Raw genomic sequence first — 23,752 nt, forward strand, 5'->3', positions numbered from 1 at the left:
ATTTGCCGCTTATTTGTAGAGGCTGCGAGCAACCACTTCTGAATGCGCCCGCACTTGGATGTGTGCCAAAAGAAGGTGGGATGGAGGTTTGTGGCTGTGGGGAAAAAGTGGGGAGAGGCCTAAACGAAGGTGGAATGGGAGACTCCCTGTGTGCGGCAGGGAAAAAACGGAGGAACGGGTAGAACGACGTCTTCTCGCAGCGGCAGCTGTCTGACGAGTATCGCCGAGAACTACTGCGAACTGCCATTCCCAGTATCCCTAACCGGGAACTGCTTTCAGGAAGAGAGAGAAAGCGAATGATCAATGGGTGGTTAGCTGTCGCGAACAGAGAAGCGTGGCAACGTTAACTGTCAGCTCTGCGGAGCTCTAAACCTAGCGGTGTTTGTGCTGTCCTTTTCGCTTTTCTTGCGAAAGCGTTTCTCACGCCCGCATTTTTCGAAGCCCGAAGCCCCGCCATCTCGCCCAGCTTCCCTTCGTTCCAAGCTGCGAGTCCCGAAAGGGGAAAATAGAATAATGCGAGGGAGATGAGAAATTTTCGCAGCAGGAAAAATGTGAATGAGAACTATGCAGAGAGTAAGGACTCTGTACAAGGAGCTGGGGCTTTAGGGATTTTGAATGGGGACAATACACATAGGGAGTACGGATCTAACAGGAAGCAGGAAGCGCCCGGAATTTTTTAAGGGAATATAGGACACTCGGCGGTGAATCAAAGCTATGCAAGACGAGGCGTGGGCTGCAGCGACGACACAAGCTGCTTTAGAGCGAAATAGAAAGCGCCGCAGGTCTTGCGTGGGATGATGTTGTGGGTGATCGGGGCTAGAGGAAGCAAAGGCAGGGATAGTAAGTGGTGGCTGCACTAAACATTGTACGAAGAAGACTAGCGATGTTTGTCGAGGAACAAAATGCGGAGGATATGGGAAGCCACAAGTAATGAAACGGGAAGGTGACTATCGGACTTCTTTGTTTCTGTCCTCGCAGAAAACTGAAAATGATAAGAAAAAACGCTGTTCTTACGCCCAAATGATCGTAAGCTCACACATGCACACGTTTACACGGAGCTTTATGTCGAGCTTCGGTCTCATAATTTGAATTTAATGTCATCTAGCGTCACGACCTAAGACCTAAAATGCAAACGGCAATCATACGAGTAACAGAAGTGTCGGACGCTGGAATCGGAGTATAGAGTCAGAGGTTTGGGCAAGGGAGTTGAGGGGCTGATATGGTTCTTTCGTGCGATAGGTTACCACATTGATTGAATAGGAAGCTGGGAATATTCCGAGAGCTTATACGAGAATCCCCCCTTAAATGGGGTACTGGGTGTTGTGCGTCACCAAATTTTGTTAGTTTTACCTTACTGCCCTACCCCTGTGTCCTCGGCCCTCAGAATTGTCAGAATCGTGGTGCCGTCCATAAGCGGTGTATACAAATTCACACCCCACCGAATGTTGCCTGTGAATTTCGACAAACAGAACCTCTGTTCGGCCTTTACCCCTTGTCGAAAGACACTGTCGTAACGTTGCTTGCACACGCTGAGCTGCAGCCGCGGTTGATTGTGTCAGTTTTTAAGATATCTCATTGCTCTGAAAAGTACTAATGTTCTTCACCTTTCACATGTCTTCTCCCTTTATAACCCCAATCCTGTAGCCGTGCACTTGTTTTATTATCCCCGCCACAGTTCCATTTGTTTTTCAACAACAAGCATGAGGCCTCGCGCAAGGTAGAGTAAGGATGGATGAATGAATATTGCGAACATCCCATTCGAAGCGGGATAGTGGCAGATAATAGGAAGCTCTTTAGCTCTAACTTCCTCCTGCGCATATTACTGGGCCTCCAAAGAATAAGGTACGTGTTAACAGGTCATCGAACGTGACAGAAATTTATTGCCCCAAAATATATTCCTTATGTTCCCTGTTGTTGCGCCACCCGCCCAGCCATCTTTCGTTATTCCCCACCGCACATTCATTAACCTTCGATTTATTATCCCCTAAGGCCGGTATCGGTCAGGGTTACGGCGTCCCTGCGTCCTCGTTGACCTCTCGATGTACACTACCACATGCTAACAAAAAATACTCCGTGGTTTCCGCACTATTTCCGTATTTATACATGCTACGCATGCCCGTAGTCGTAATCGGCAAGTTTTCTCCTACAACACCGTGTTCGCACACATCCTCGTCTGGCAGGAAGCTATATAACACACTGCCATTAGAATATTCACAAAACACGTTTTGTGCCGACTTCATTTTTCGCTTGTTTGATATATTTTTATCTTCTCCACCACCCGTACACAGTATGCCGTTCCTACTTGTCTAACTTTATGTGCAGGGAAGCAGCACCACATAGAAGCCCTTTCTCGGCGGCCTAGGGAGACGACCGGGGAGGGGTGACCACGACAGCTTCGTAAAACTGACCATACTCTAGATGAAAGGCCCAGGAACGATGCCGGCGGAAAGGTAAACTGGCGTCGACGGGCGGGAACGCTGCCAGAAAACAGGAACGCAAGGGGAAAAAAAGGAGAAGGAGGAAAAAGAAGCTGTTGGTAAGGGTGAAAAGGGATAGGTAGGGAGGAGGAACGGCCTAGAGCGCTCGCTGAGAAGAAAAAGAAAATAGGAGCGGGATGGTTTTTTTTTTAGGTGAAGTGGGGACAGGGGGAGCCGACGCTGTTTCTAATAACCGAGCAGTGCTTATACGTCCCCGTCGTTGGGCGTTAATGAACAGGGACCGCGGAAGACTAACCGCATTTGCATAACGGTGCGCGTAGCCCCTCGCGACAGGTATGCGAGACTCTCTCGTGCCTCCGTCACCGCGGGTATATTCTTTTATTTACTGCGTTTTCTCTCTCATGTTCCTGCAGCGTGAATGCGCGCATTCCCGAAGCAATTGCCAACCTGTCGAGCACGCCCTGCGTCGCAATTATCGCGGCGGTTCCATGGGCTTCATTTTTGTTTGTTTGTTTTGTCTTTCGGCGAGAGAGTGCCTTTGTCTGCGTGACTTCCTTGACAGCAGATTCCGAAAAGGCGGTCCGACTTTGGGACGTGGAACGTGATGGCGGCATTGTCGCGTTTACGGCCGCTGAGCGAGGTGGCTGTTCGTTGCGGCAATTTAGGACTTCGCTTGCATGACGTATAAAAAACAAAAAAAGGATGTTGACGACAGGATCTGCACTTCGCAAGCTTTCGTGGCTCCCTCTTCACGGATGACGGAGACGGTTTCATTCACTTGGACGCCAGCGTCATTGTTATGAGGGCTCCAAGCGGGGCGAGAAATTGGCAGAAAAGAGTAGGAAAGGCAGGTCTTGAAGTTGCTGCCTCATTTTTCAACCACAGCTTTTTCGGAACCATTACAATAATATATATCTTTTTCTTCAGGGCCCAAGAACTGGCGGAGCGTCACCACGTTCCCGTCCCGACTTCGGCGTCGCCTACGGTTTCTGTCGGAGGAGTTCCCCGCGTGGGATCTCCAACGGATTGAAACTCCTCAGGACTTCAATAAAGTTCTTGACTGACTGACTGACTTCAGGTTGTTACGTTGGTGTAATAGAAAAAAAAAACAAGGGACGGAAAGATTTATGAGATTTGAATCTGCGTTTTTTTACTGCACGTGTGCCACAATCGAAAGCAGCGGTGCATGACGGGAAAGAAAGTTGATCCTCAATTCTGCCAACGTGCATGTTGTTATTTCTTACAGTGTGGTATTTTTTTTACTGCTTACTTAATATTTCTAATGTTATAATATTTAATGACACCTATTCTTATAGACAGGAGTGGCTGATGATCGTTGGAAGCGATCATGGTCAAAGGTAATATTCAATTGCCTGGCAAGAGAAGCAGATTTCCTGGTCGGTCATCGGCCTCTAGAATCTGTGAAAATGACCCTTTTTCTAGGACAATAAGGTACGAGGTACGTGGACCACGAGAAGAAATTATGCAAAAGAGTAAAAATATGTTCGCGCACACATGCCAAGCATTAACGAACATCTTTTCGTTCCACATCTTCCGCCATTTCGAGGTACCCAATCGGCCGTTCACTTTCTCGGTTGTCATTGGCGCCACGCTCCAAAACCCTGGAGGGGAAGACAGCGAAGCGAGAAACTGCCGAAGGTGAGGCGGTTGCACCCGCGACATCATAACGGTTTCGGAAAACGAACCGCTATAAGATCGTATTTCTCTTAGAAGGAAGAAACTGTTACGGCTCATACATCTGTTGAATGCAGCTGCGACAGACTTTTCAATGCGTGCGCTAACGAATCGTAGACAAGCAGAAGCGCAGTTATCATGCCGTCTGCATGCCGCCTGGCTCTACACACGGGGGGGGGGGGGGGGGCGAAGCGCGTGAAATAAGTCTGAAACGAAAGTGCAACTTACTGAATAGCTTAGACAAAAGTTTCAATTCTCGTAAACAAAACGGAATAAATGTTATCGGACGCTATCGTGTCTGCAGACTGAGTTTAAGTTGTACTTTACGATTTTTCTGGCACATTCCACTTTGAGGAATTCAGTTAATTCAGTAACGCCTCTGCGCCACTCGGATGGCCTGCGTAATTGTGGTTAGGAATAATTTTTTGCCAAGTGACGTCCGACGCCGACGTCAGATTTATTGCAAGGCGGGGCCCTTAACGCTCTCGCGTTAAAAGCTGCCTTTGCTGCCATTTCAGTACAGAAGACCGATAAAAAAAGCTCTATTATAGCGCACGCAAAGCATTTGCGTAGGGTATAAAATACCTGTTGAAAAATACATATGCATAGAATAACATAAAAAAAAGTGTTGTGGGTTACGCACGCATCCAAACTTTTGGATATAGTTCCGAGGGCTTTGCATGGGCTTGCCCAGCTGTCGGGACAAGATGGCAGCACCCAGGCTGCCAGCTTCGATCCGAGTTCAGCATTGTTGCTTGCTGTTTTAGCGACGTACTGTCGCCATTACGGATATCAGTCATAGTTTCTGACGCTGCCATGGCTGTTAACAAAAAAATGCCACCGCTGTCGCGAAAGTGCTTTAATTTTGACCTCCCAGATGGCGCCACAGCATTCGGCGCCGGCCATTTGTTTTCCACGCGGAACGCTCTACTAAAACTCTAATCGACAACATGTGTGTAGTCTGGCCGTAACAATAGAGTTCCTTACAATAATTAATACAGGAAACTCCTGCGCTAGTGTCTACGGGAGCAGCAGCAAGAACACTTGTACCAGCATGAGAATTGTGGGAAGCACATGGATTTGCCTAAACTTCGTCTTTTTGACTTCAAACGGCTTTATGACTTTGTAAGCTCGTCATTTTCAACAATATACTGCGTAGTAAATAATTAAATAAACATCATTAAAATTGTCTGACGCAAGGACTTGAACACATGAACACATGAACTCTTGAACAGAAGCCTGATAATGAAACCATTAAGCCATGGACGCATGTAAGGACAAGCGAGTACAGCGCCCATATGAATTTACCGCGGGCATGCCAGTGCCTTGAGAGGCTTGGCGCGTTTCGATTTGGCCACCTGCACAAGCTCAATCGTTGCAATTACTACCAATTGTGAGTGTTGGCGGCGTCTTCTGCATTTCGAAGAGTATGGATTGCGCTGAAATTTACGACAACAAGATTTATATAGCGCGATATACCAAGCCACAAGAACGTCTGAATCCACAAGCACGAAGATCAGACAAATCCATGTACTTCCCATCGTTCCCGTGGTGGTACAGCGACTGCGGCGCCAGAGTTCCCTCTAGTAATTATTGTAAGAAACACTACGGCCGTAGCAGCTTTGCGTGGGCGCGCCACCACGTTCAAAGACGTGGCAACCATAGAGTTTCTCACTACATTACCTAGAGGGAAATCTGGCGCTGCTGCGCTGTGGTATGCATGGGAATGCCGGTATATTGTGGATTCGGATTGGCATCGTCCTCGTAGAGACAGGACACCTCGAAGACGCGCTCGGCAAGTAGCTTCCGTCTGTCACAATGATTAATTTTCTACTAGAACAGCACGTGAAAAGCTCTTTTAGCTTTATTATTACGCGAAAACATGTTTTGTTTAACTATGAGAACTTGTTATTGTGTGTACGACTACATGTTACGTAAAAAGTATCAGCGAGCCGCTAAAGTTGGAGGACAGACGACAAGGTTCGCGCTCGCTTTGAAACAGTTGGTCGTCTGTTCCTGCTTTTCTTCGCTTGGTCATGCATCGTGGGTGAGTAAAGATGTAATATGCGTGAATAGAAACATTTTATGAAGATTTTACTTTGCGAACGCGTTATTTGCGTAGCCAAATCCACGTTTTAGACGAAGCCTCTTACAACACCAGCCAACACGAGCCTCGCAGACACATATACCGTCATTCCCATGACGGCACGGTGCCCCCTTAAGAAACTCCCATAGACGGTGGCGCCAGATTACCCTCTAGGTGTTATAGTGAGAAACTCTATGGTGGCAACCCTCGCGCTTCACGAGTCAGGCAACGATCATTCGCCGGCTCCGGTTTCCTCTCCGCCGATGATATTCGTATCCATGTCCTCCTCGTCCACGATGACCTCGCTCGGGCTACGTCGGAATCGTTCCCAGGGGCTGTCCTTCACGCTGGCCACCCTGAGGCGATGCTGAAAGAAAATGCTCGTCACCACGCCGAGCACGTTGTGAGGCTGGTTGGTGATGATGCCGTCGACACCAAGCCTGCGCAAAAATAAATAAACAATAATTACGCAGCTGCCACGCCGAGACAGAATCATAAGTCACGCGAATCATTTGGAAATACCCGGCTATCGAGAATTGTCTTGAATTCTGTAAAGAGTTACTGTACTCACGGACAACGTTTCCTGGCTGCGAAACGAAAGTTACAGGAGCGGAACTTCTGCCCGTGTATTCGTGCACAAAGTAGTTCAGGCAAGTTTGGCATCGGTCTCGTTTCCGATTTCTTTGTTCTGACCTTCCTCAGGTCCTTTACTTAGTGAAGGCAGACACATTCAACTCGTCCTGAATTTCTGAAGCGAATCGATGTTTGTGGACATGTCATAGGTATCGCGAGTTCTGAAAGGCGACCAACGAATCCTGCGCTGCAGCCACGGACCGGCCGTATGATCGCCTAGAGCACCTGAAGACCTGGAAGGACTGTGAGACCTTGCTGCGCCCCGAACACATGCAGATTATGGCTCGTGTAGTTCGTGCATATCATGGCTATGGACCGGCTGCCAGCGTTACAGACCGAAGGAGCATAAACGCTTCAGTGAAGTGGGGCCTTGCCAGGGCCCGAGTAGCCTACGTGTTCCAAACTGCTGTCTCAATAATAAAGTTTCGATGATGATGATGATCATCATCATCATCATCATCATCCCGTCGTCGGTGACGACGGCCCAGCGTAAGGAGACGCGCATATTTCGATTAAAACTTTCGAAAATAGGAATTTGCGCTTAACGCTGCACTGTTCTTGCTCAAATACTGCAGAAAGATCCAGTTTTGGACTGTTCGTCGTCAGCTGTCACACTTGGTAGAGTGATTTGCATGGCTTTTAATAACCAAAAAGAAAAGCTGCCTTCGTTTACGGGGATGCAAGGTCCGGCCGAGATGGAGCTGGATGGATGTATGTATGTATGGACGGATGGATGGACGGACGCTGTGAGCGTTCCTCTTGAAACGGGGTGGTGGGTTGCGCCACTAAGCTGTTATTATTTTGCCTAATGTCCTACCTATCTTTAGAATAAGAAACACAAACAATTTCCAACATCAAACTTTCTTTAGAACTTGAGACTGACTCCAACCAAATAACTGAATTTTATTAGCCCGACGTTTCGGAGCCCATTCGGCTCCTTCTTCAGGGGGTTGTTCTTCGGGGGGTGGCGGTGTGCCTCTTTTAAAGCGTCTTTTTTGAAGAAAGGAGGGGGGGGGGGGAACACGGGAGGTGGGGAGACACTCCACAGACGGAAAGGTGGGGGGAACAAAAGGAAAGGGGGGTTTGTGTTGTTGACCGCTTCCAAGGAGCTGCGATGACCGGTGCTGGGTGGAGTGCTCACGAGGGTGCCCTTGATGGGCCGCGGGGGGGGGGGGGAGGTTACAGGGTCGCGCCGACGTTCTGTGTTGGTGAAACGAGCGGGAGTCTATCTGGCTGTGCGTCCTTTTCTTCTTTTCGTCATATCGCCAAGGCCATGGCACATTCAGAATACGGAGAATAACATAAACCGTGTGAAGGGCAACCTACCCTCGGTCTATGTCCATGGCCTTGGCGACATCACGAAAAGAAGAAAAGGACGCACAGCCAGATAGACTCCCGCTCGTTTCACCAACACAGAACGTCGGCGCGACCCTGTAACCTCCCCCCCCCCCCCCCCGCGGCCCATCAAGGGCACCCTCGTGAGCACTCCACCCAGCACCGGTCATCGCAGCTCCTTGGAAGCGGTCAACAACACAAACCCCCCTTTCCTTTTGTTCCCCCCCACCTTTCCGTCTGTGGAGTGTCTCCCCACCTCCCGTGTTCCCCCCCCCTCCTTTCTTCAAAAAAGACGCTTTAAAAGAGGCACACCGCCACCCCCCGAAGAACAACCCCCTGAAGAAGGAGCCGAATGGGCTCCGAAACGTCGGGCTAATAAAATTCAGTTATTTGGTTGGAGTCAGTCTCAAGTTCTAATCAATTTCCCAACCAGACAGGCAATTCTGTCGAAATGTTTAGCTTCAAGTCTTTACGTGCAGACTTCGGGCTAGAGGCAGTGCAACTTGCAAAGAACTATATAAAAGCAGTGAAAGGAATATCCACCTTCAAGACACACCTAGACTTCACCCGGAAATGCAAAGACAAGAACGTCGTGCCACGAAGTCTCCAGCTACGCCAACCAATCAACACACCAGAAGGCCGGGACATCATCGACAAGGCCCAGCAAAGATTGGTGACAGCACGGATACATGAGTGCCACATGTTGATCCGGAAGAAAGAAGTCGACGCGTTCTTCGCCAGAAGACAACTTGAACACAAGGTACCCCATCTCTTTTCATCAATTGAATCGTTTGCAAAGGCCGTAGCGTCCTCAGAGGAAATGAAACACAGTCAAACGCAGAAGAAGAAATTCTCTTCCCTAATCAACGAAAACGAGAAAACAGGAGTGTTAAACAAGCACACAGTAACCAATTTATCATCGAGAAAGCTCACAAGCGAAGAAACTTCAATCCTGGCAAAAGGTCAAAAATTCAATGTTACGACAGATAACCCACCCCTCCCCAAGATGATCGCCGCCCTTGAGAGCGGCATCCAGCAACTAGACCCCAAAGTGCGGGAACAGGTCAGACTGAAAGCAATCGGCATAATAAGGTCCAATAACAACCGCAGAAGAGAACGCAACTTAACTTCCGACGAAATAAAAGCAATGAGAACGCTGAAAGAAGATACCAACATTGTGATCCTACCGGCGGACAAGGGGAACTCAACCGTTGTTTTGAACATAAAGGACTACGAGGATAAGGCGTCCGCCCTACTTGACAGCCAAGATTACGAGAGACTAAAGAAGGACCCCACTACGAGAACTCAGTCGTTGCTGAACAAGACGCTGATTGAAATATTCCGCAGCCACCCAAATTCTCGAAATCTCTACCTAAAATTAATCTGTAGGAACGGATCCGCCCCAGCTTTCTACGGCTTGCCAAAACTCCATAAACCCGGAATACCCTTACGACCAATCGTAGACTTTTCGTGTTCCCCACTACGATCACTATCCACTTACTTGCATCAGATCATATCACCACTCACCGGAAGGACAGCATCGCACGTGCGCGACTCCGAGAATTTCATCAAACTCACATCAAAAATCCGTATCGAAGATGATGAATGTCTGGTCTCTTTTGATGTAATCTCTCTGTTCACAAGAGTACCCATTAAGTTGGCTGTTTCCGCAACTAGAGATGCACTGGAACGTGACGATACGCTCAGTGAGAGAACCCCTTTGAGTGTGGACGAGATCTGCCGCCTTCTCGAACTGTGCCTGTCCAATACCTATTTCACCTTCCGAGGCAGCTACTACAAACAGGTCAAAGGAACTCCTATGGGGGCCTCAATTTCCGTTGCCATGGCTAACTTGACTATGGAGACCATCGAGGAGAGAGCTTTAAATACTTTTTTCCCGAAACCAAAAGTCTTCCTCAGGTACGTGGATGATTGTTTTTGCATCGTGAAGACGAGCCAAGTCGAAAACTTGCAGAAACACTTAAACTCCATAGACCCGGATATACAGTTCACATATGAGCGCGAACAGAACGGATCACTCCCATTCTTAGATGTACAAGTTACACGAAAAGACGGCATTCTAAAATTTTCAGTCTACCGAAAACCAACCCACACAGGCCGCTATCTTCATTTCCAATCCGACCATCCGGCAAACCACAAGGCGTCTGTTGTAAATTCTTTATTCAAACGAGCCGAAACTCATTCCTCATCGGAATCGGATCTAAAGAAAGAAAAGAGAACGGTTCTCAACGAACTTAAGAGGAATGGCTACACAGATGACTTCATTCGAAAGACAACCAGACAACAAAAAAGAAGAAACAAAATGCGGGACCTTCAGCCGTTTACTTCTTCCCAACCCCAGAAGCGAGTGTCCATCCCGTACATCAGAGGTACCAGCGAAGCGCTCAGCCGAATATTAAAAAAAGAAGGCCTCAAAGTGGCGCACAAACCAATAAACACTTTCAATATCCTCCTCCCTAAACCAAAAGATCGTCCACCAAAAGAAAAAGCTCAAGGCGTCGTCTACAAAATCAGTTGTGCTGACTGTCCGGCGTCGTACATCGGGGAAACCAAAAATCTAAAAGAAAGGATCAGACAACACGAGAACGACGTCAGGACATTCAACCGTATTCGCAGCGCCGTCGCGGAACACTCTGAAGTCGCCGACCACAAAATTGCTTTCAAGGAAACTGAAATCCTTCAAACAGAAACGAACTGGCGAAAGAGACTACTACTGGAGTCATGGCACATTCAGAATACGGAGAATAACATAAACCGTGTGAAGGGCAACCTACCCTCGGTCTATGTCCATGGCCTTGGCGACATGACGAAAAGAAGAAAAGGACGCACAGCCAGATAGACTCCCGCTCGTTTCACCAACACAGAACGTCGGCGCGACCCTGTAACCTCCCCCCCCCCCGCGGCCCATCAAGGGCACCCTCGTGAGCACTCCACCCAGCACCGGTCATCGCAGCTCCTTGGAAGCGGTCAACAACACAAACCCCCCTTTCCTTTTGTTCCCCCCCACCTTTCCGTCTGTGGAGTGTCTCCCCACCTCCCGTGTTCCCCCCCCCTCCTTTCTTCAAAAAAGACGCTTTAAAAGAGGCACACCGCCACCCCCCGAAGAACAACCCCCTGAAGAAGGAGCCGAATGGGCTCCGAAACGTCGGGCTAATAAAATTCAGTTATTTGGTTGGAGTCAGTCTCAAGTTCTAATCAATTTCCCAACCAGACAGGCAATTCTGTCGAAATGTTTAGCATCAAACTTTCTGAACTACTATTCTGAACTTCGTTTTGTATGCCTCCGTTGTCTGTGGTCTCCCTTCTTTTCTGGGCACCAAACCTGCAATGGCCTCTTACTAAAGTCTATTGCGGACATGTTTACTCTACCCCTGCTATCACTGAACCCAAGGGATTCAAGGAGGCCAGAGGAGCCCTAAACTGAAAGCTGGGTAGACATCTTCACATTCTAATAAAACATGTTCCATCATTTTCCTAACTTCACCGCAGCAAACACATGCTTCTTCCCTGGTGTACCTAGCTTTACAACTACGCATTCTAAGCTTCTTCATCTCGCTTTGAAAACTAAGGAGCTTCCCTCCGAGTTATCATCAATTGTTTCTTTCCTTATTTTGCTTTTTCCGTTTAGCGAGTTACTCGTAGCAGGTTTCTTTTCCATTGCCGTCACCCACGCTAGCATAAACTTGGGCCGTCACCTCCCGGCAGCTGCAGAATGTAGCCGCCAAGCAAGGGTTGCCGTGTATTGCCCGTTTTCCTCTAGAACACGCGGCAACCTTACCTGAACAGCTGCTTTCGGCAGCTGCCAGAAGGCGGCGGCATAAATTTATACTAGCGTCATTTGCGCTGCAGCTTGAATCCCCATAAGCGAAGGCAACTTTGCCCTCTTTTCTCAAGAATACGGGCAACTAACTGTGCAGAGTGTTGCTTTGAAAGACGCAGGCTCAAGAAATGCAATCTTTCTGCGAAATTTTAGCGAGAGCAGTGCAGCAGGAAGCGCGAAGATCCTTTCTTTTTTTTTCGAAGATACAAATCGAAAAATGCAAGTTCCTGTAAGTCAGCTCTTTCACTTGTTTGTACACGCTGACGGTCGTGAATTACGGATGGGTTCGCCTGGTTTGTGCGTACACGGTACATACACGAGTTTTGTGCACTTCCACAGCCACTGTTTTTGGTATTCAGTCTCTCAGGCGGTCTCACAATTAAGCGGGGCAGCCAGGGATGAACAGCCGCCATGCAGAGAACGCAGGCGCCATTTTTTTTGCCTGTGAGGAATGCGTAAAACGTGCAACGGTCTCACCGATGCGGAAACCCGGAAGGGCAAACAAAAAAAAAAAGGATATATATACATCAATATATCCTTAGCTGGCTGGTGAACGTCATGCATTTTTTGAAGTTGCGAGCTGCGAGAAAACACGAAAACGTTGCGTCCCTGCATTTACCAGGCGAGAAACCGCGAACGAAATTGTGGGACTACTTCCAGCAGCGGTGCCAGATACGTACTTTGGTTCCGTGCCTTTCGCTTCATAGCCAAGAAAAGATGTCCGCAATTAGACGCACCAACATTTTTGCGCGAGGCAAGCAAATGTGTGTGCGACGCGAGCATGCGTGTCTGATGACAGCACGCTAGGCGACGACGGTGATATGCGTTGTAATCCGGCGAAGAAAGGTTGCAACCTGAACTCACTGGACGAATCCCAAGGGCTTCAGGTTAAATCCGCCAAAGGCTAGCTGCCGCGAGAGCATGGCGCTGTTCTACTGGGAGTACCTGGTTCGAATCCCCCCTCCCCCTCCCCCCCCCCCCCCAATCGCGCACGTAAGCTTTTTTTTTTAAATTGAAGATGGCCGAAACGATGTGCGATAGGAATCCACCTACACACATAAAAGTGCCCGTCCCATGAGGATTCGCATTAAAAAAGCCGCAGTTTCGCTAATCATTGACAGCGGTTAGCAAATTACTAGAACATTACACGATCTAGGGCTCGCGGTTTAACGGGCAGCACCAGCTGCTGTATGGTCGAGTGCCTCTACAACGACTTCGATACCGCCTGTGTAACGAAGAATTCCGTATGCCTTCCAGCCGGATTCTTATCTTTCGTAAGCAGTGTGAATGCATCTACAGGGAAGATCTCTATACAACTAATACACCTGTAGAACGAAGGCTTCCTCGACGACAACTTGCAGAACAGCGCAGCCACTTCATTCCGCAGCCACCGAGTGAACGGCGTTGCCCAACACATGGAGCGCTACACACCACAAGTGGCCTTGCATGTCGCTGAAATCGATGTTATGAGGCCGGCTGCAGCCACACTTTAAGTGCAACAAAAATTTAGCGACATATCTCACAATGCATCTCTTGAATTCTTGTTAAATGACACCTTTCTCTTTTGAGTGTGCCTTACTGTAATCCACTGCGAGCCGTGTGGTGTGTTATCATTATACGATGTAATGACCTGCATGGCGAAGGATGACTTGAGGACCCGAGCGCTTCGTTATAAAGGCGCTTGTTTGTAGCTCTTCACAGGCGGTGGAAAGAAGTACGAGAGCCTTCCGCCAACTTAAGGAAATATAGTGCCTGCAACACTGCGGAGCAGCGTGGCCCAAACTCTCGCCGCAATATATTTGCAGCGTCATCAACTGTACCCGGACTCCACCTCACCGATTCCATATACAGTGGAGTGAGAACTGCGAGTTTCATTTAAGTGGAATAATGTTTATTGCGATAGCAATTACATGGACACTCCAGGCGCATTTCCACCGTCTCTGTGATGTTCCATATATCCAATATGTTCCAAGTGCGGTAACCACGTGGCCGCGCTCCACATGCTGTACGTGCGAGTGAAAGTGAGCGAGGGTGAGCCGAGGATGGTGGCTTGACCTCAAGCGCGCAAGGAAGGAAGGTGGGGCGGAAACACGCTGCCTTCAACCGCGCCCATGGCGCCGCGGGGCGGGGAGAGGGGGAGCGGGCGTTCTACTAATAATATTTGGGGTTTTACGTGCCAAAACCACTTTCTGATTGCGAGGCACACCGTAGTGGAGGACTCCGGAAATTTCGACCACCTGGGGTTCTTTAACGTGCACCTAAATCTAAGCACACGGGTGCTTTCGCATTTCGCCCCCATCGAAAATGCGGCCGCCGTGGCCGGGATTCGATCCCGCGACCTCGTGCTCAGCAGCCCAACACCTTGCTTAAATGATATTGCGCGACATAAAAAAACGACACGGACGTAAAAGAAGAGTTTGCGCTTGGTGTGTCGTCTTCTTTCACGTCCGTGTCGTTTTTTATGTCGCGCAATATCATTTAAGCAATGAATTACCAACTTGCCCGGAATGCTGCTCTCATTAAGCCCAACACCATAGCCACTGAGCAACCACGGCGGGTGGGGCGTTCTACTCCGGCGGCGGCTGTGTATGGCGTGGCTGAACACGGCCGCGCGGCCCTTATCTTGAAAGGGATCTGCAATGACGAGAGCCTAGATTCGCGAGTGGCTCACAGCTTCGTGTGCGCTGTGTTCTCGCCGCTTTGTTCGCGTTGAAGCCAAGGCGGATTTAAAGTGGTGGCGAAGGCTGGGCCGAAAAGTGGTTTAGCGCGACTGCAGCACAACCAGAGGATGGGGGGCAAAACACTCGTATAAAGAAATAATAAAGCTACAAAATTGAAATGTAATCTGCCAATAGAAAAGAAAAAAAATATATTAGCACCTTGTTTTATGAAAGAGGTAAGTCATTTTATTAAAACCTGGCAAATTTTGTATTTTTGCAACACTCTTGACCTGCCCCCCATTCATGAGTGTGCGGTGCATTACAGCGCGTCTTTGCAGGCCTTGTTTCGATACCCGGCTAACCCGGCCACCACGGAGGAAGGAAACTAAGGAGAGGCCCTGACGTCACTCTTTGTGAAGCAAAAGTGAAGCCGGAAGTTGGCGTTGCTCATGGCGATGCTCCGCCTTTTGGGCCACCCTCCTCTCTTGTTTACATCGTTCGCGAAACCACGCCGCGCTGCGCGTGGTTTCGCGCGCGGAGCGCGCGCGCACGCGCAACATCCGGCAGAGCACTGTGCAGGTAACACAGCGCAACAAGACACGGTGACTAACGCAAACCCGCCACCACAGCGCCTTTGCCACTGCACGAAACCTACCAGAGCAACACGTGTGAGCGCTCAAAAAATCTGAACAACGCCGCCATTGTGGCCCAAAAGGCGTGGCCATGCAGCAAAAAAAAATAAAAAAGCAGCAAAAGAAATGAGAACCTATACGTCATTTCCGCCACACTTTTCTCCTAGCGCGCGGAGGGGGTAGGGCCTCTCCTTAGTTTCCTTCCTCCGTGCCGGCCACAGTGGCGGGAGCTTACGAAGCGATTTCGTATCGCCAGCTGTCTGCGATGGCGCGCCTGGTAAAGCGTATGAATTTAGCTCGCCGGTCTCAAAATGCTCCTTTTGCGAAGTTTTCGTCGTCCTTGCACGTCGCTTCTTTGTCACCGTTCGGTAAGATTTGCAGCCCGCTGCACCGCTGCGGCAGTTTTCTCGGTTTTGTCGTTTCCTTCGGCGTGCGGCCAGTGCGAAGTCTTTTTCCGTCTTTGCACGCTTCGCGCTCTTCTTTTGAAGCGCTTAGCGCTTCATTTCAAGATGAGCTTGCGGCATGTGAAGAAACGATGCTCCGTGGTACACTGCGACAGCGTGGATGCCGCCTTTGCCGATCAGAGCCAAGTTATCTTGTACTTGAGTGTCAAAAATCCTGTAGAAGGTGACTTTGGGAGCCTGTCAGTTCCTACACCCTCGTTTGTAGCTTTCATCAATGCTTGCGAGCAGGTTTTTGTCGCATCTAGTTCCAATATTGTGGGAAAAGAACAAGTAGGGCATGATCTGTGCATGTTGCTTCATGCCAAGGTAGAAAAATCGCTGACTGTGTGTGGTGATGACGTTTATGATGGTTTGTTTGCCCTGTTCGTCAGGGTGAGGCTGCATTGGCTTGCACGCAGAAAAAAATCTTGAACTGCACAGTCAAACTACTAAACGGAAAGCCACGAAGCAAGCACTGAGGCTAAGCAAATGAAAAGGATGCAATTCCCGAGCTGTTGGCTGAATATTTTGTGAAGTTGCAGGCTATTATGCAGCCTGTGCAACAAATCAGCTTAGTCTGGTTTAACGGTTGCAAAGGGTTTTTTTCTGGTTCACAGCCTGGCTTTATTCTTTTATTTTTTACTTGTGTATTTTGATTTGCTAGGATGTGACGTGGTTGCTCACAGGGGCAATGGTTTAACAATGTAGCATCTTTCGTCGTTCATTCCACTATGTCACTCTTTTAGGGTACTTTTATGCCATGTACAGCCTGTTCAAGTGTCACCTATGTACTTGTGCAATATTGTCAGATAAAACGCCATACCGATAAAGCGAATGCCTCTGAAAGGAGACTTTCTAGGCAATGGATTAACCTAGTTAACCGAGAACTGCTGAGGGAAGTGAAAGAATGGGCAAAAACAAATCAGTACAAGTATGTCTGGCACAGCAACGGCAAGATTCTGATAAGAAAGACTGATGGCGCGTCAGCAATGCCAGTGCAGCACTCTTGCGACCTTGGCAAGCTGCAATAAGAAGGGAGAATTGATTTTTTATTTTGTTTCCTGCCAAAAATGCAGACTGTAACAGAAAAGAATTATCTACTCCCAGAGAACTTCAAAGATTACCTTGGCCCGGTTTTCCAGACGTCATTCAAATGTCTTCATATCAATGCTCGATCTGTCAGACGTAAAGAAGCATATTTCGACACTTTCTTTCAACAACTAAATGTTCCCATTGACGCTATCATGATCAGCGAAACTTGGTCTACAAGTGATTATGATGTCTTTCGAATTCCTGGTTATGAGACATTTTTTCTGAATCGTTACGCTGGTATTGGTGGTGGCGTATCCATATCATTTAAGAAGAAGTGGCGGCCTGAAATATTAGAGCGATTCACAGTTTCTGTGAAAGAATATGAAATCTTAACAATGTGTTTGAACAACACTATTTTTGCAGTGTGCTATCGTCCACCAAAGGGTTGCGTAGCCATATTCTTGAATTTTCTTGAAAGCCTGATTTCATTTGCAACCAGTCAGCATTTAAACATTGTCCTTGGTGGTGACCTAAACATTAATATGTTATCGGTTGATGCATCCCAAATGAGTTTAGATTTATTGCTTAGAACACATGGACTTCTGAATGCAATCAAAATGCCAACGCGTGTTACGATCACATCTTCATCGCTGATCGATTTGTTTATCACTAACCATGACCCTAGTATGATCACATCTGGAGTAATAATTTCTGACATCAGCGATCACTTGCCAATATTTATGTGTGTTAAAAACATGTCTAAAAAGAAACGTAGTTCAACATATTCTTTCCAACTTATATCTGAAAAAACACTGTCGACATTTAGAAACTCGGTAGAAAAGAACAACTGGAGGCCTGTCCTTTTAGAAAATGACGCCAATAATGCTTACGAGGCATTCTTAGGTATTCTGAAGCCGATTTACGAGGCCTGTTTCCCAATATTAACAAAAAAACAAAGGCGTCACAGTCGCAAACCATGGGTCACACCGGAGTTGGTGGCAAAGATAAACACAAAGAACATCCTATATCATAAGTTTATTAAATCGAGAGCTGAATGTGATCTGACAGCGTTTAAAAAATATCGAAACCGCTTGAATACTGAGCTCAAGAAAGCCAGAAACGCCTATTACACAAATCAATTCACGTCAACTTGTGGTCGTGTCGACATTATGTGGAAGCGGCTAAACGCAATTTTGGGGAGAAATAGCAAATCAGGTGAATTAAATATGCTAAATATCGATGGTGTAAGTATAACTGGAAAAGAATTAGCAGATACGTTTAATACGCACTTTATTTGCGCTTCTAGAAATCAAGTCCCGCATAACAATCTCAGTGATGTCGTTCATATAAGCGACACTATATTTCTCAAACCGGTTGAAGAAGCAGATGTAACGGCAGCCTTCCACGAACTAAACAATAGCACATCCATTGATATTGATGGCCTCCAGATAAAGCCTATACGGTATATTTTTGACCTTATTTTACCATACATCACGCATATCTTAAACCTTTGTGTCAGTACCGCTGTATTTCCTCGTAAAATGCAGATTGCACGTGTAACAGTTATCTTTAAAAAGGGTGATAAAAACCAGCTCGGGAATTACAGGCCAATATCTATCTTACCCGTGTTTTCTAAGCTACTAGAAAAAGTAATACTTAGAAACTTTCTGCAGTTTGAAGAAAAACACAAAATTATAACAGCAGCTCAGTATGGCTTCCGTAAGCACCGCTCTACTGAACTTGCACTATTAGATCAACGAGAATATATATTGAACGAACTCGAACATAATAGGATAGTCATTGGTATTTTTCTTGATTTTTCGAAGGCATTCGACTTATTAAACCATACAATACTTCTTCGTAAACTTGAGCGTTGTGGCTTCCGCGGCCATGCACTATCGCTTGTGCAGTCATACCTCATGGATCGCAAACAGGCAGTAGCAATAAATGGTCTCCTCTCAGATATGCAATCTGTAGGCTGTGGCGTTCCACAAGGTAGCATTTTGGGTCCATTTCTGTTTAATCTTTACATCAATGACATTGTACATGCAACTCCATTCGTTAAATTTATCATCTATGCTGACGACACCAGTATTTTTCTTGCCGGAGATAATGCAGCCGAACTCACAGATACTGCAAACAATGCACTGAAGCAAATAGAAAACTGGAGTAGCAGAAATGCGTTGCGGATTAACACAGCAAAGACTAAAGTCGTTGTTTTCAGAGGTAGAAACAAGAAGGTCCGTCTCACTAAGAATATATTCCTTCAGTCCGTACCCTTAGAAGTTGTGCCTTCATTTAAAACATTAGGTATATTATTTAATGAAAGAATGTCATGGGATGATCATGTTAGCTTTGTAACAAATAAATGTTCACGTATTATTGGTCTTCTTTACAAGAACCGTGAGATACTACCGCGAAATGTAATGCTAATGCTATATAATTCATTGATACAATCGCATTTCAGCTATTGCCATTTAACCTGGGGTGCAACAACAGCAGGCAATCTTCAGAAACTACACTTGTTACAGAAAAAATTTCTAAGAATTGTTGAAAATGTTCCGCATACCTACCATACGGCCGCACTTTTCTTAAAGTATAACTTACTACCAATTACTAAACTTTACGACTATCGTCTGAGCAAGTGTGTGAAAAACGAGGTGTTGAAGAACATATCTTTTCTATCAAAATTAGCTGGTTTAGAAAAACGAGATGCAATGTACAGCACAAGAAACATAGCACAATGGAACGTAAAAACATACAGAACTTTCTATGGTAATCAAACATTAGAAAATAAACTACCACGACTTCTTAACAAACTCGCACAAAACGATATTGATCTACAAAACACAACACGCCACAAACTGTTCGAGTATTTTTTACACTACACCTAACCTTTTTTTTTTTTTTTTTCTGTGATTTGTCTACCCAATTCTTCTTTCTTTCACCATCATTGTAAGTTTTCTTTCCAGCCAGGACAATGCTGTTGATTTTATGCTGACTACTGTAACCGGATAACAACTCTGCTATATGTATTTTTTTTTTCTTTATTATCTGTATTTCCTGTATTTTCTTTTCTTTTTCGTGTGTGTAAAAAAAAAAAGGGAAAGAAAAACAACCACTGTATTGCTGTCAAAGTGGGGGCCCGTGGCCTTGTCAAGCTGTCCAACGGCAGCTTTTACTACGGGTCCCCGCCATCATCTGTACCATGGTGGCAAAATAAAATTTGAATTTGAATTTGAATTTGAATAGTTTCCGTGGCGCTGGGATTAATTTTTCCACCTGCTCGCCCCCCCCTGCAGTTCCGTGCTGGCAGGTATAATGAAATCAACCATTGTCATCATAACTACCACTCGGCACCACTGGCTCCCAGGTAGCACAAAAGAGATACGTAACGTTTTCGTAGCGTTTATCCAAGACGATAAAAACGGGTTAAAGAAGACACGAATGAGAGAACTTCGGCGGGAAAACGTCGTATATCTCTGCTAATGTCCGGCTTAATTACTTTCTTGAGACGATCTAGAACAGGTCTGCAAGACGTATTCGAAAAGCTGGTCTAGAAATAGGATTGGGAAAGACACAAGTAATCCCTTTGCCAAAACTATTCGTAACCAATTTCTAAACGTTTTTAGGAGGTTATCAAAAAGCTGGTCTAGAAGTGGCTTAGAAAGGTTTACGATCATCTGAAGCTAATTTTCGCGAGTGACGGGTGCGATCAGACATCGTTGTTCAAAACACGCGTTTAGTTTCGCCTCACGCGAATGGCCTATGCCGCGCAGACGTCGTCAGCCGCACCCGTCGGCACGGCCTAGGCCAATCGCGTGAGGTGAAACTGATCGGGCGTTTCGAGCAACGATCTCCAATCGCGCCCCAGATGAGTAGAAGCGTCGTGTTGACTGTAAGAGCCATGGCGCAGTGCCAAGCACTGTTCCCCGCATGGCCGGCGTATCCTCTACCAAGTCCCACGAAAATAAGCCTGTTAGGAATAATGAATCCTTAATACCACCTTTAGTAAGCTACGATGCTTACAACCAAAATGGGAATGACATCCTGCAAAGAACAAATGGTCACGACTTGGCAGGCGGCAAGACCAAGCCCTTCATGCCAAAAGTGAATGAAATGAGAACATTGTGACCAAGCAAAAACACTTTATTAAAATGTAATGCTTATGAAAGCTTCGAACAAACTGTGTGAGAAATGCAAATAGAAGTAAAAGTACATCAACAATGACAAAAGTCGCAGAAAGGATTCGTAATGAACTCGAAAGTGAACATTCACTAACACATAAACAAAATTCCAAGTACACATACAAAAATGAACAGAAGAACCTGGAGTGTACTAAAGTTTCTCATTTATCATAGTAAAGAGCACGTGCTATTAGATGGACTAGAGTTATGCAGAAGTGATATTCGGAGCGAATGGAAGTAGACTGAAAAATGCAAGAGTATGAGTCGGATGGTAACTGCCTCCAAGCAATGTTACCAATCAGCTAGAAGCTTGAAAAGAGCACAAAAAGAAATACCACCGCATACCATCATAAAATAATCCTGTGACAGAAATAAAAAAATGGGAACAATGCAAAATTGGAAATATCGCCTTTAGGATATATCAAAGAAGGTAATGGCGAGAAAAATAACCATACAACAAAAAAGCAATAAAGTGAAATTAGTACAGAATACTTAAACGGGGGATTCAGTGTAACAAGTGAACACTACTGCAGTACAGCGAACGATGAGACAGTAATGCTGCATCTTGCCACTCCAGAACGTGAGAAATGAATATGCAAGCCTCATATTAGTGACTTACATAAACATGGAAATAAACTGGAATGCACTGGAAGCTGCATTTGTGCAACAAAGGAAGCAATGCTCGTAATAAATAGTAAGTGTTTTATCTAAAAAACCCTGTACAAGAGGCAATGTTGTACCTCTCTGGCAAAGACAAAGTTGCAACGAATAATTTGCAAACCAGCAAATACATTAATTAGCACACTGACATGTCACACTTTGCGCACATCTTCAGTCTCCTAAAGTAAAAAAAAAAGCACTCTGAATGAGAAAAACGTTTAACACATGTAGCCCAGAGCAAATTCTTTGCCAGTTCACACACACTTTCACATCCAAAAACATTTGCCACAAAGTCCAGGCATAGTTCCACTGATGTTTACCAATTCACCCCCACTTTCACGTCCAAAAATATTTGGCACACAGTCGAGGCAGAGCTTCATAGATAAACAGCTTGAGCGCACCCTACTGATTATTCTGCAGTCCCGCTGGAAATAGAACTGCCGCACAAGCTGGTAGTGGTTTAAATGTAGACACACTTGCTGCCCTGGACAGGTATGCTTAGATATCTGCACTGGTGCTCCGTTTTGTGAAGTAGACACATTGATGCACTACGCTGGTAGTTGAAATGTTTTGAATGCACAAGTATTGGCTTCACCAGAAAGACTTGCCCACATACCACCACTGGCATATATATGCACTTGCTCTTCACTCAGTAGCATTGAACTTAAAGTGTTCCCTATGTGGGAGCCATGTGTAAAACCGGCGTCACGCGACCACTCTCGATCGCCATCACGCCCGATCCGGATCGAAATTATCGATGCGACTGGCTCACTGTCGTAGCTTGCGCAAAAGAGCCAATCACGACCGAGAAATTCGATTTGTAACGGATTGGATAGCGGTTAAAAGAGCCCCGTGTGAAACCGGTATCAAATAATGCACAGGCGTACGCTAGGAAAATCTGTTGCACAAGGACAAAGAACTGCGGCATGCCCTGCTGTGCGAAGCGCGCGAACAGAACACATATAAAAAAAAACCGCGCGAGCGCTTCGCTAACTCCACGCGCACACATTGCACCCGCACGAACTCGGCAGGCCGCCGACGAAGTAAAGCGCGAAGGGCGCACAGCGTACATTCCGACACATGTCCCAAACGGCAAACAATCGTACTACCTGAAGCATACTCGACTCACGTACGCAGTATCCACAAGCGAGTTATGCAGCGTACATGCTGTATCCATTCGCCAAGTAGTAAAATTGATAACAAGCACAAAGCTACAAGGGACTCAATACATTACTACCATTTGAGGCGTCAAATAAAATAGAGTTGGGCCGTTTCATATATTGGACACAATATATGGACACACGTGGTACCCCGTAAGACCATGAAATACCGCTCACGTGGGTAAAGGGGGCGAAAACACAATCGAGAACCTGAAGCGTAAACGATAAAAGCACGGTATATATGGTGCACGCAAAATTCTGTCAGTGCGCTGTAGCGCGAGGGAAGAAAATAGGGCGAGCACTTGACCTCACCTTTTGGGATACCGTACTAGTACTGAATCATAAAAAAAAAGCCTGTTTGAACCAGTTATCTTGTCTGCAACACTCTTGCTAAACGGGAGTCTAAAATACCACGATGACGGCTCTATTGCGGAGATTGGCAAGGTGCGCACAGACAGCAATTTTGCCATCTTTCTTCGCATTCTGCAAAATGCTTTCTTGTTAGGATCACGCATAGCGGCCGATCCCGACGCTAGGGACACACAGGCACAATTTATTCCCTCTAACTTTCGTCCTTATACTGCCCTTAACGCCTGAATTACAGCGTCAGTGAAAAGGCGCCTCAAATAACATGACAATGAACTTGAAGAGCTGATTAGTGCCCTCCACTCGGCGCCCTGCAATTGAAAACACTACTGAATTCGAAATTAAAACTACACAAACAGATCGCACAACCCAAACTAATCACAGAATGTCGTTTTCTTGACGGCAAAACACTGCAACACTTACATGACAAAGGGCAGCGGCAGCACATTCAGAACAGCCGCAAACATACCACAGCGCAATGCAAGTGCGATAACGCAACTATGCCAGGCTTCACGAATAACGTGGCCGCCATGGTCCGATAACAATTGAAAACACTACTGATTTCCGAATTAAAACCACACAAA

General features: G+C 46.5%; 1 protein-coding gene across 7 annotated transcripts in view; it reads right to left on the reverse strand.

Annotated features, from left to right (window-relative positions):
• Window positions 1-4,977: 4,977 nt before the first annotated feature.
• The window catches only part of LOC139050500 (dermonecrotic toxin SpeSicTox-betaIB4-like), a 275,782-nt gene continuing 257,007 nt past the window's right edge, over window positions 4,978-23,752 (reverse strand). For all 7 annotated transcript variants that reach the window (XM_070526952.1, XM_070526953.1, XM_070526950.1 and 4 more), the window contains exon 8: window positions 4,978-6,659. In XM_070526952.1, the coding sequence (XP_070383053.1) occupies window positions 6,452-6,659 (208 nt within the window). In that variant the 3' untranslated portion in view covers window positions 4,978-6,451. The remainder of the gene's footprint in view (window positions 6,660-23,752) is intronic.

Source organism: Dermacentor albipictus, chromosome 10 (assembly GCF_038994185.2).
Source record: "Dermacentor albipictus isolate Rhodes 1998 colony chromosome 10, USDA_Dalb.pri_finalv2, whole genome shotgun sequence".
NCBI classification, from domain to species: domain Eukaryota; kingdom Metazoa; phylum Arthropoda; class Arachnida; order Ixodida; family Ixodidae; genus Dermacentor; species Dermacentor albipictus.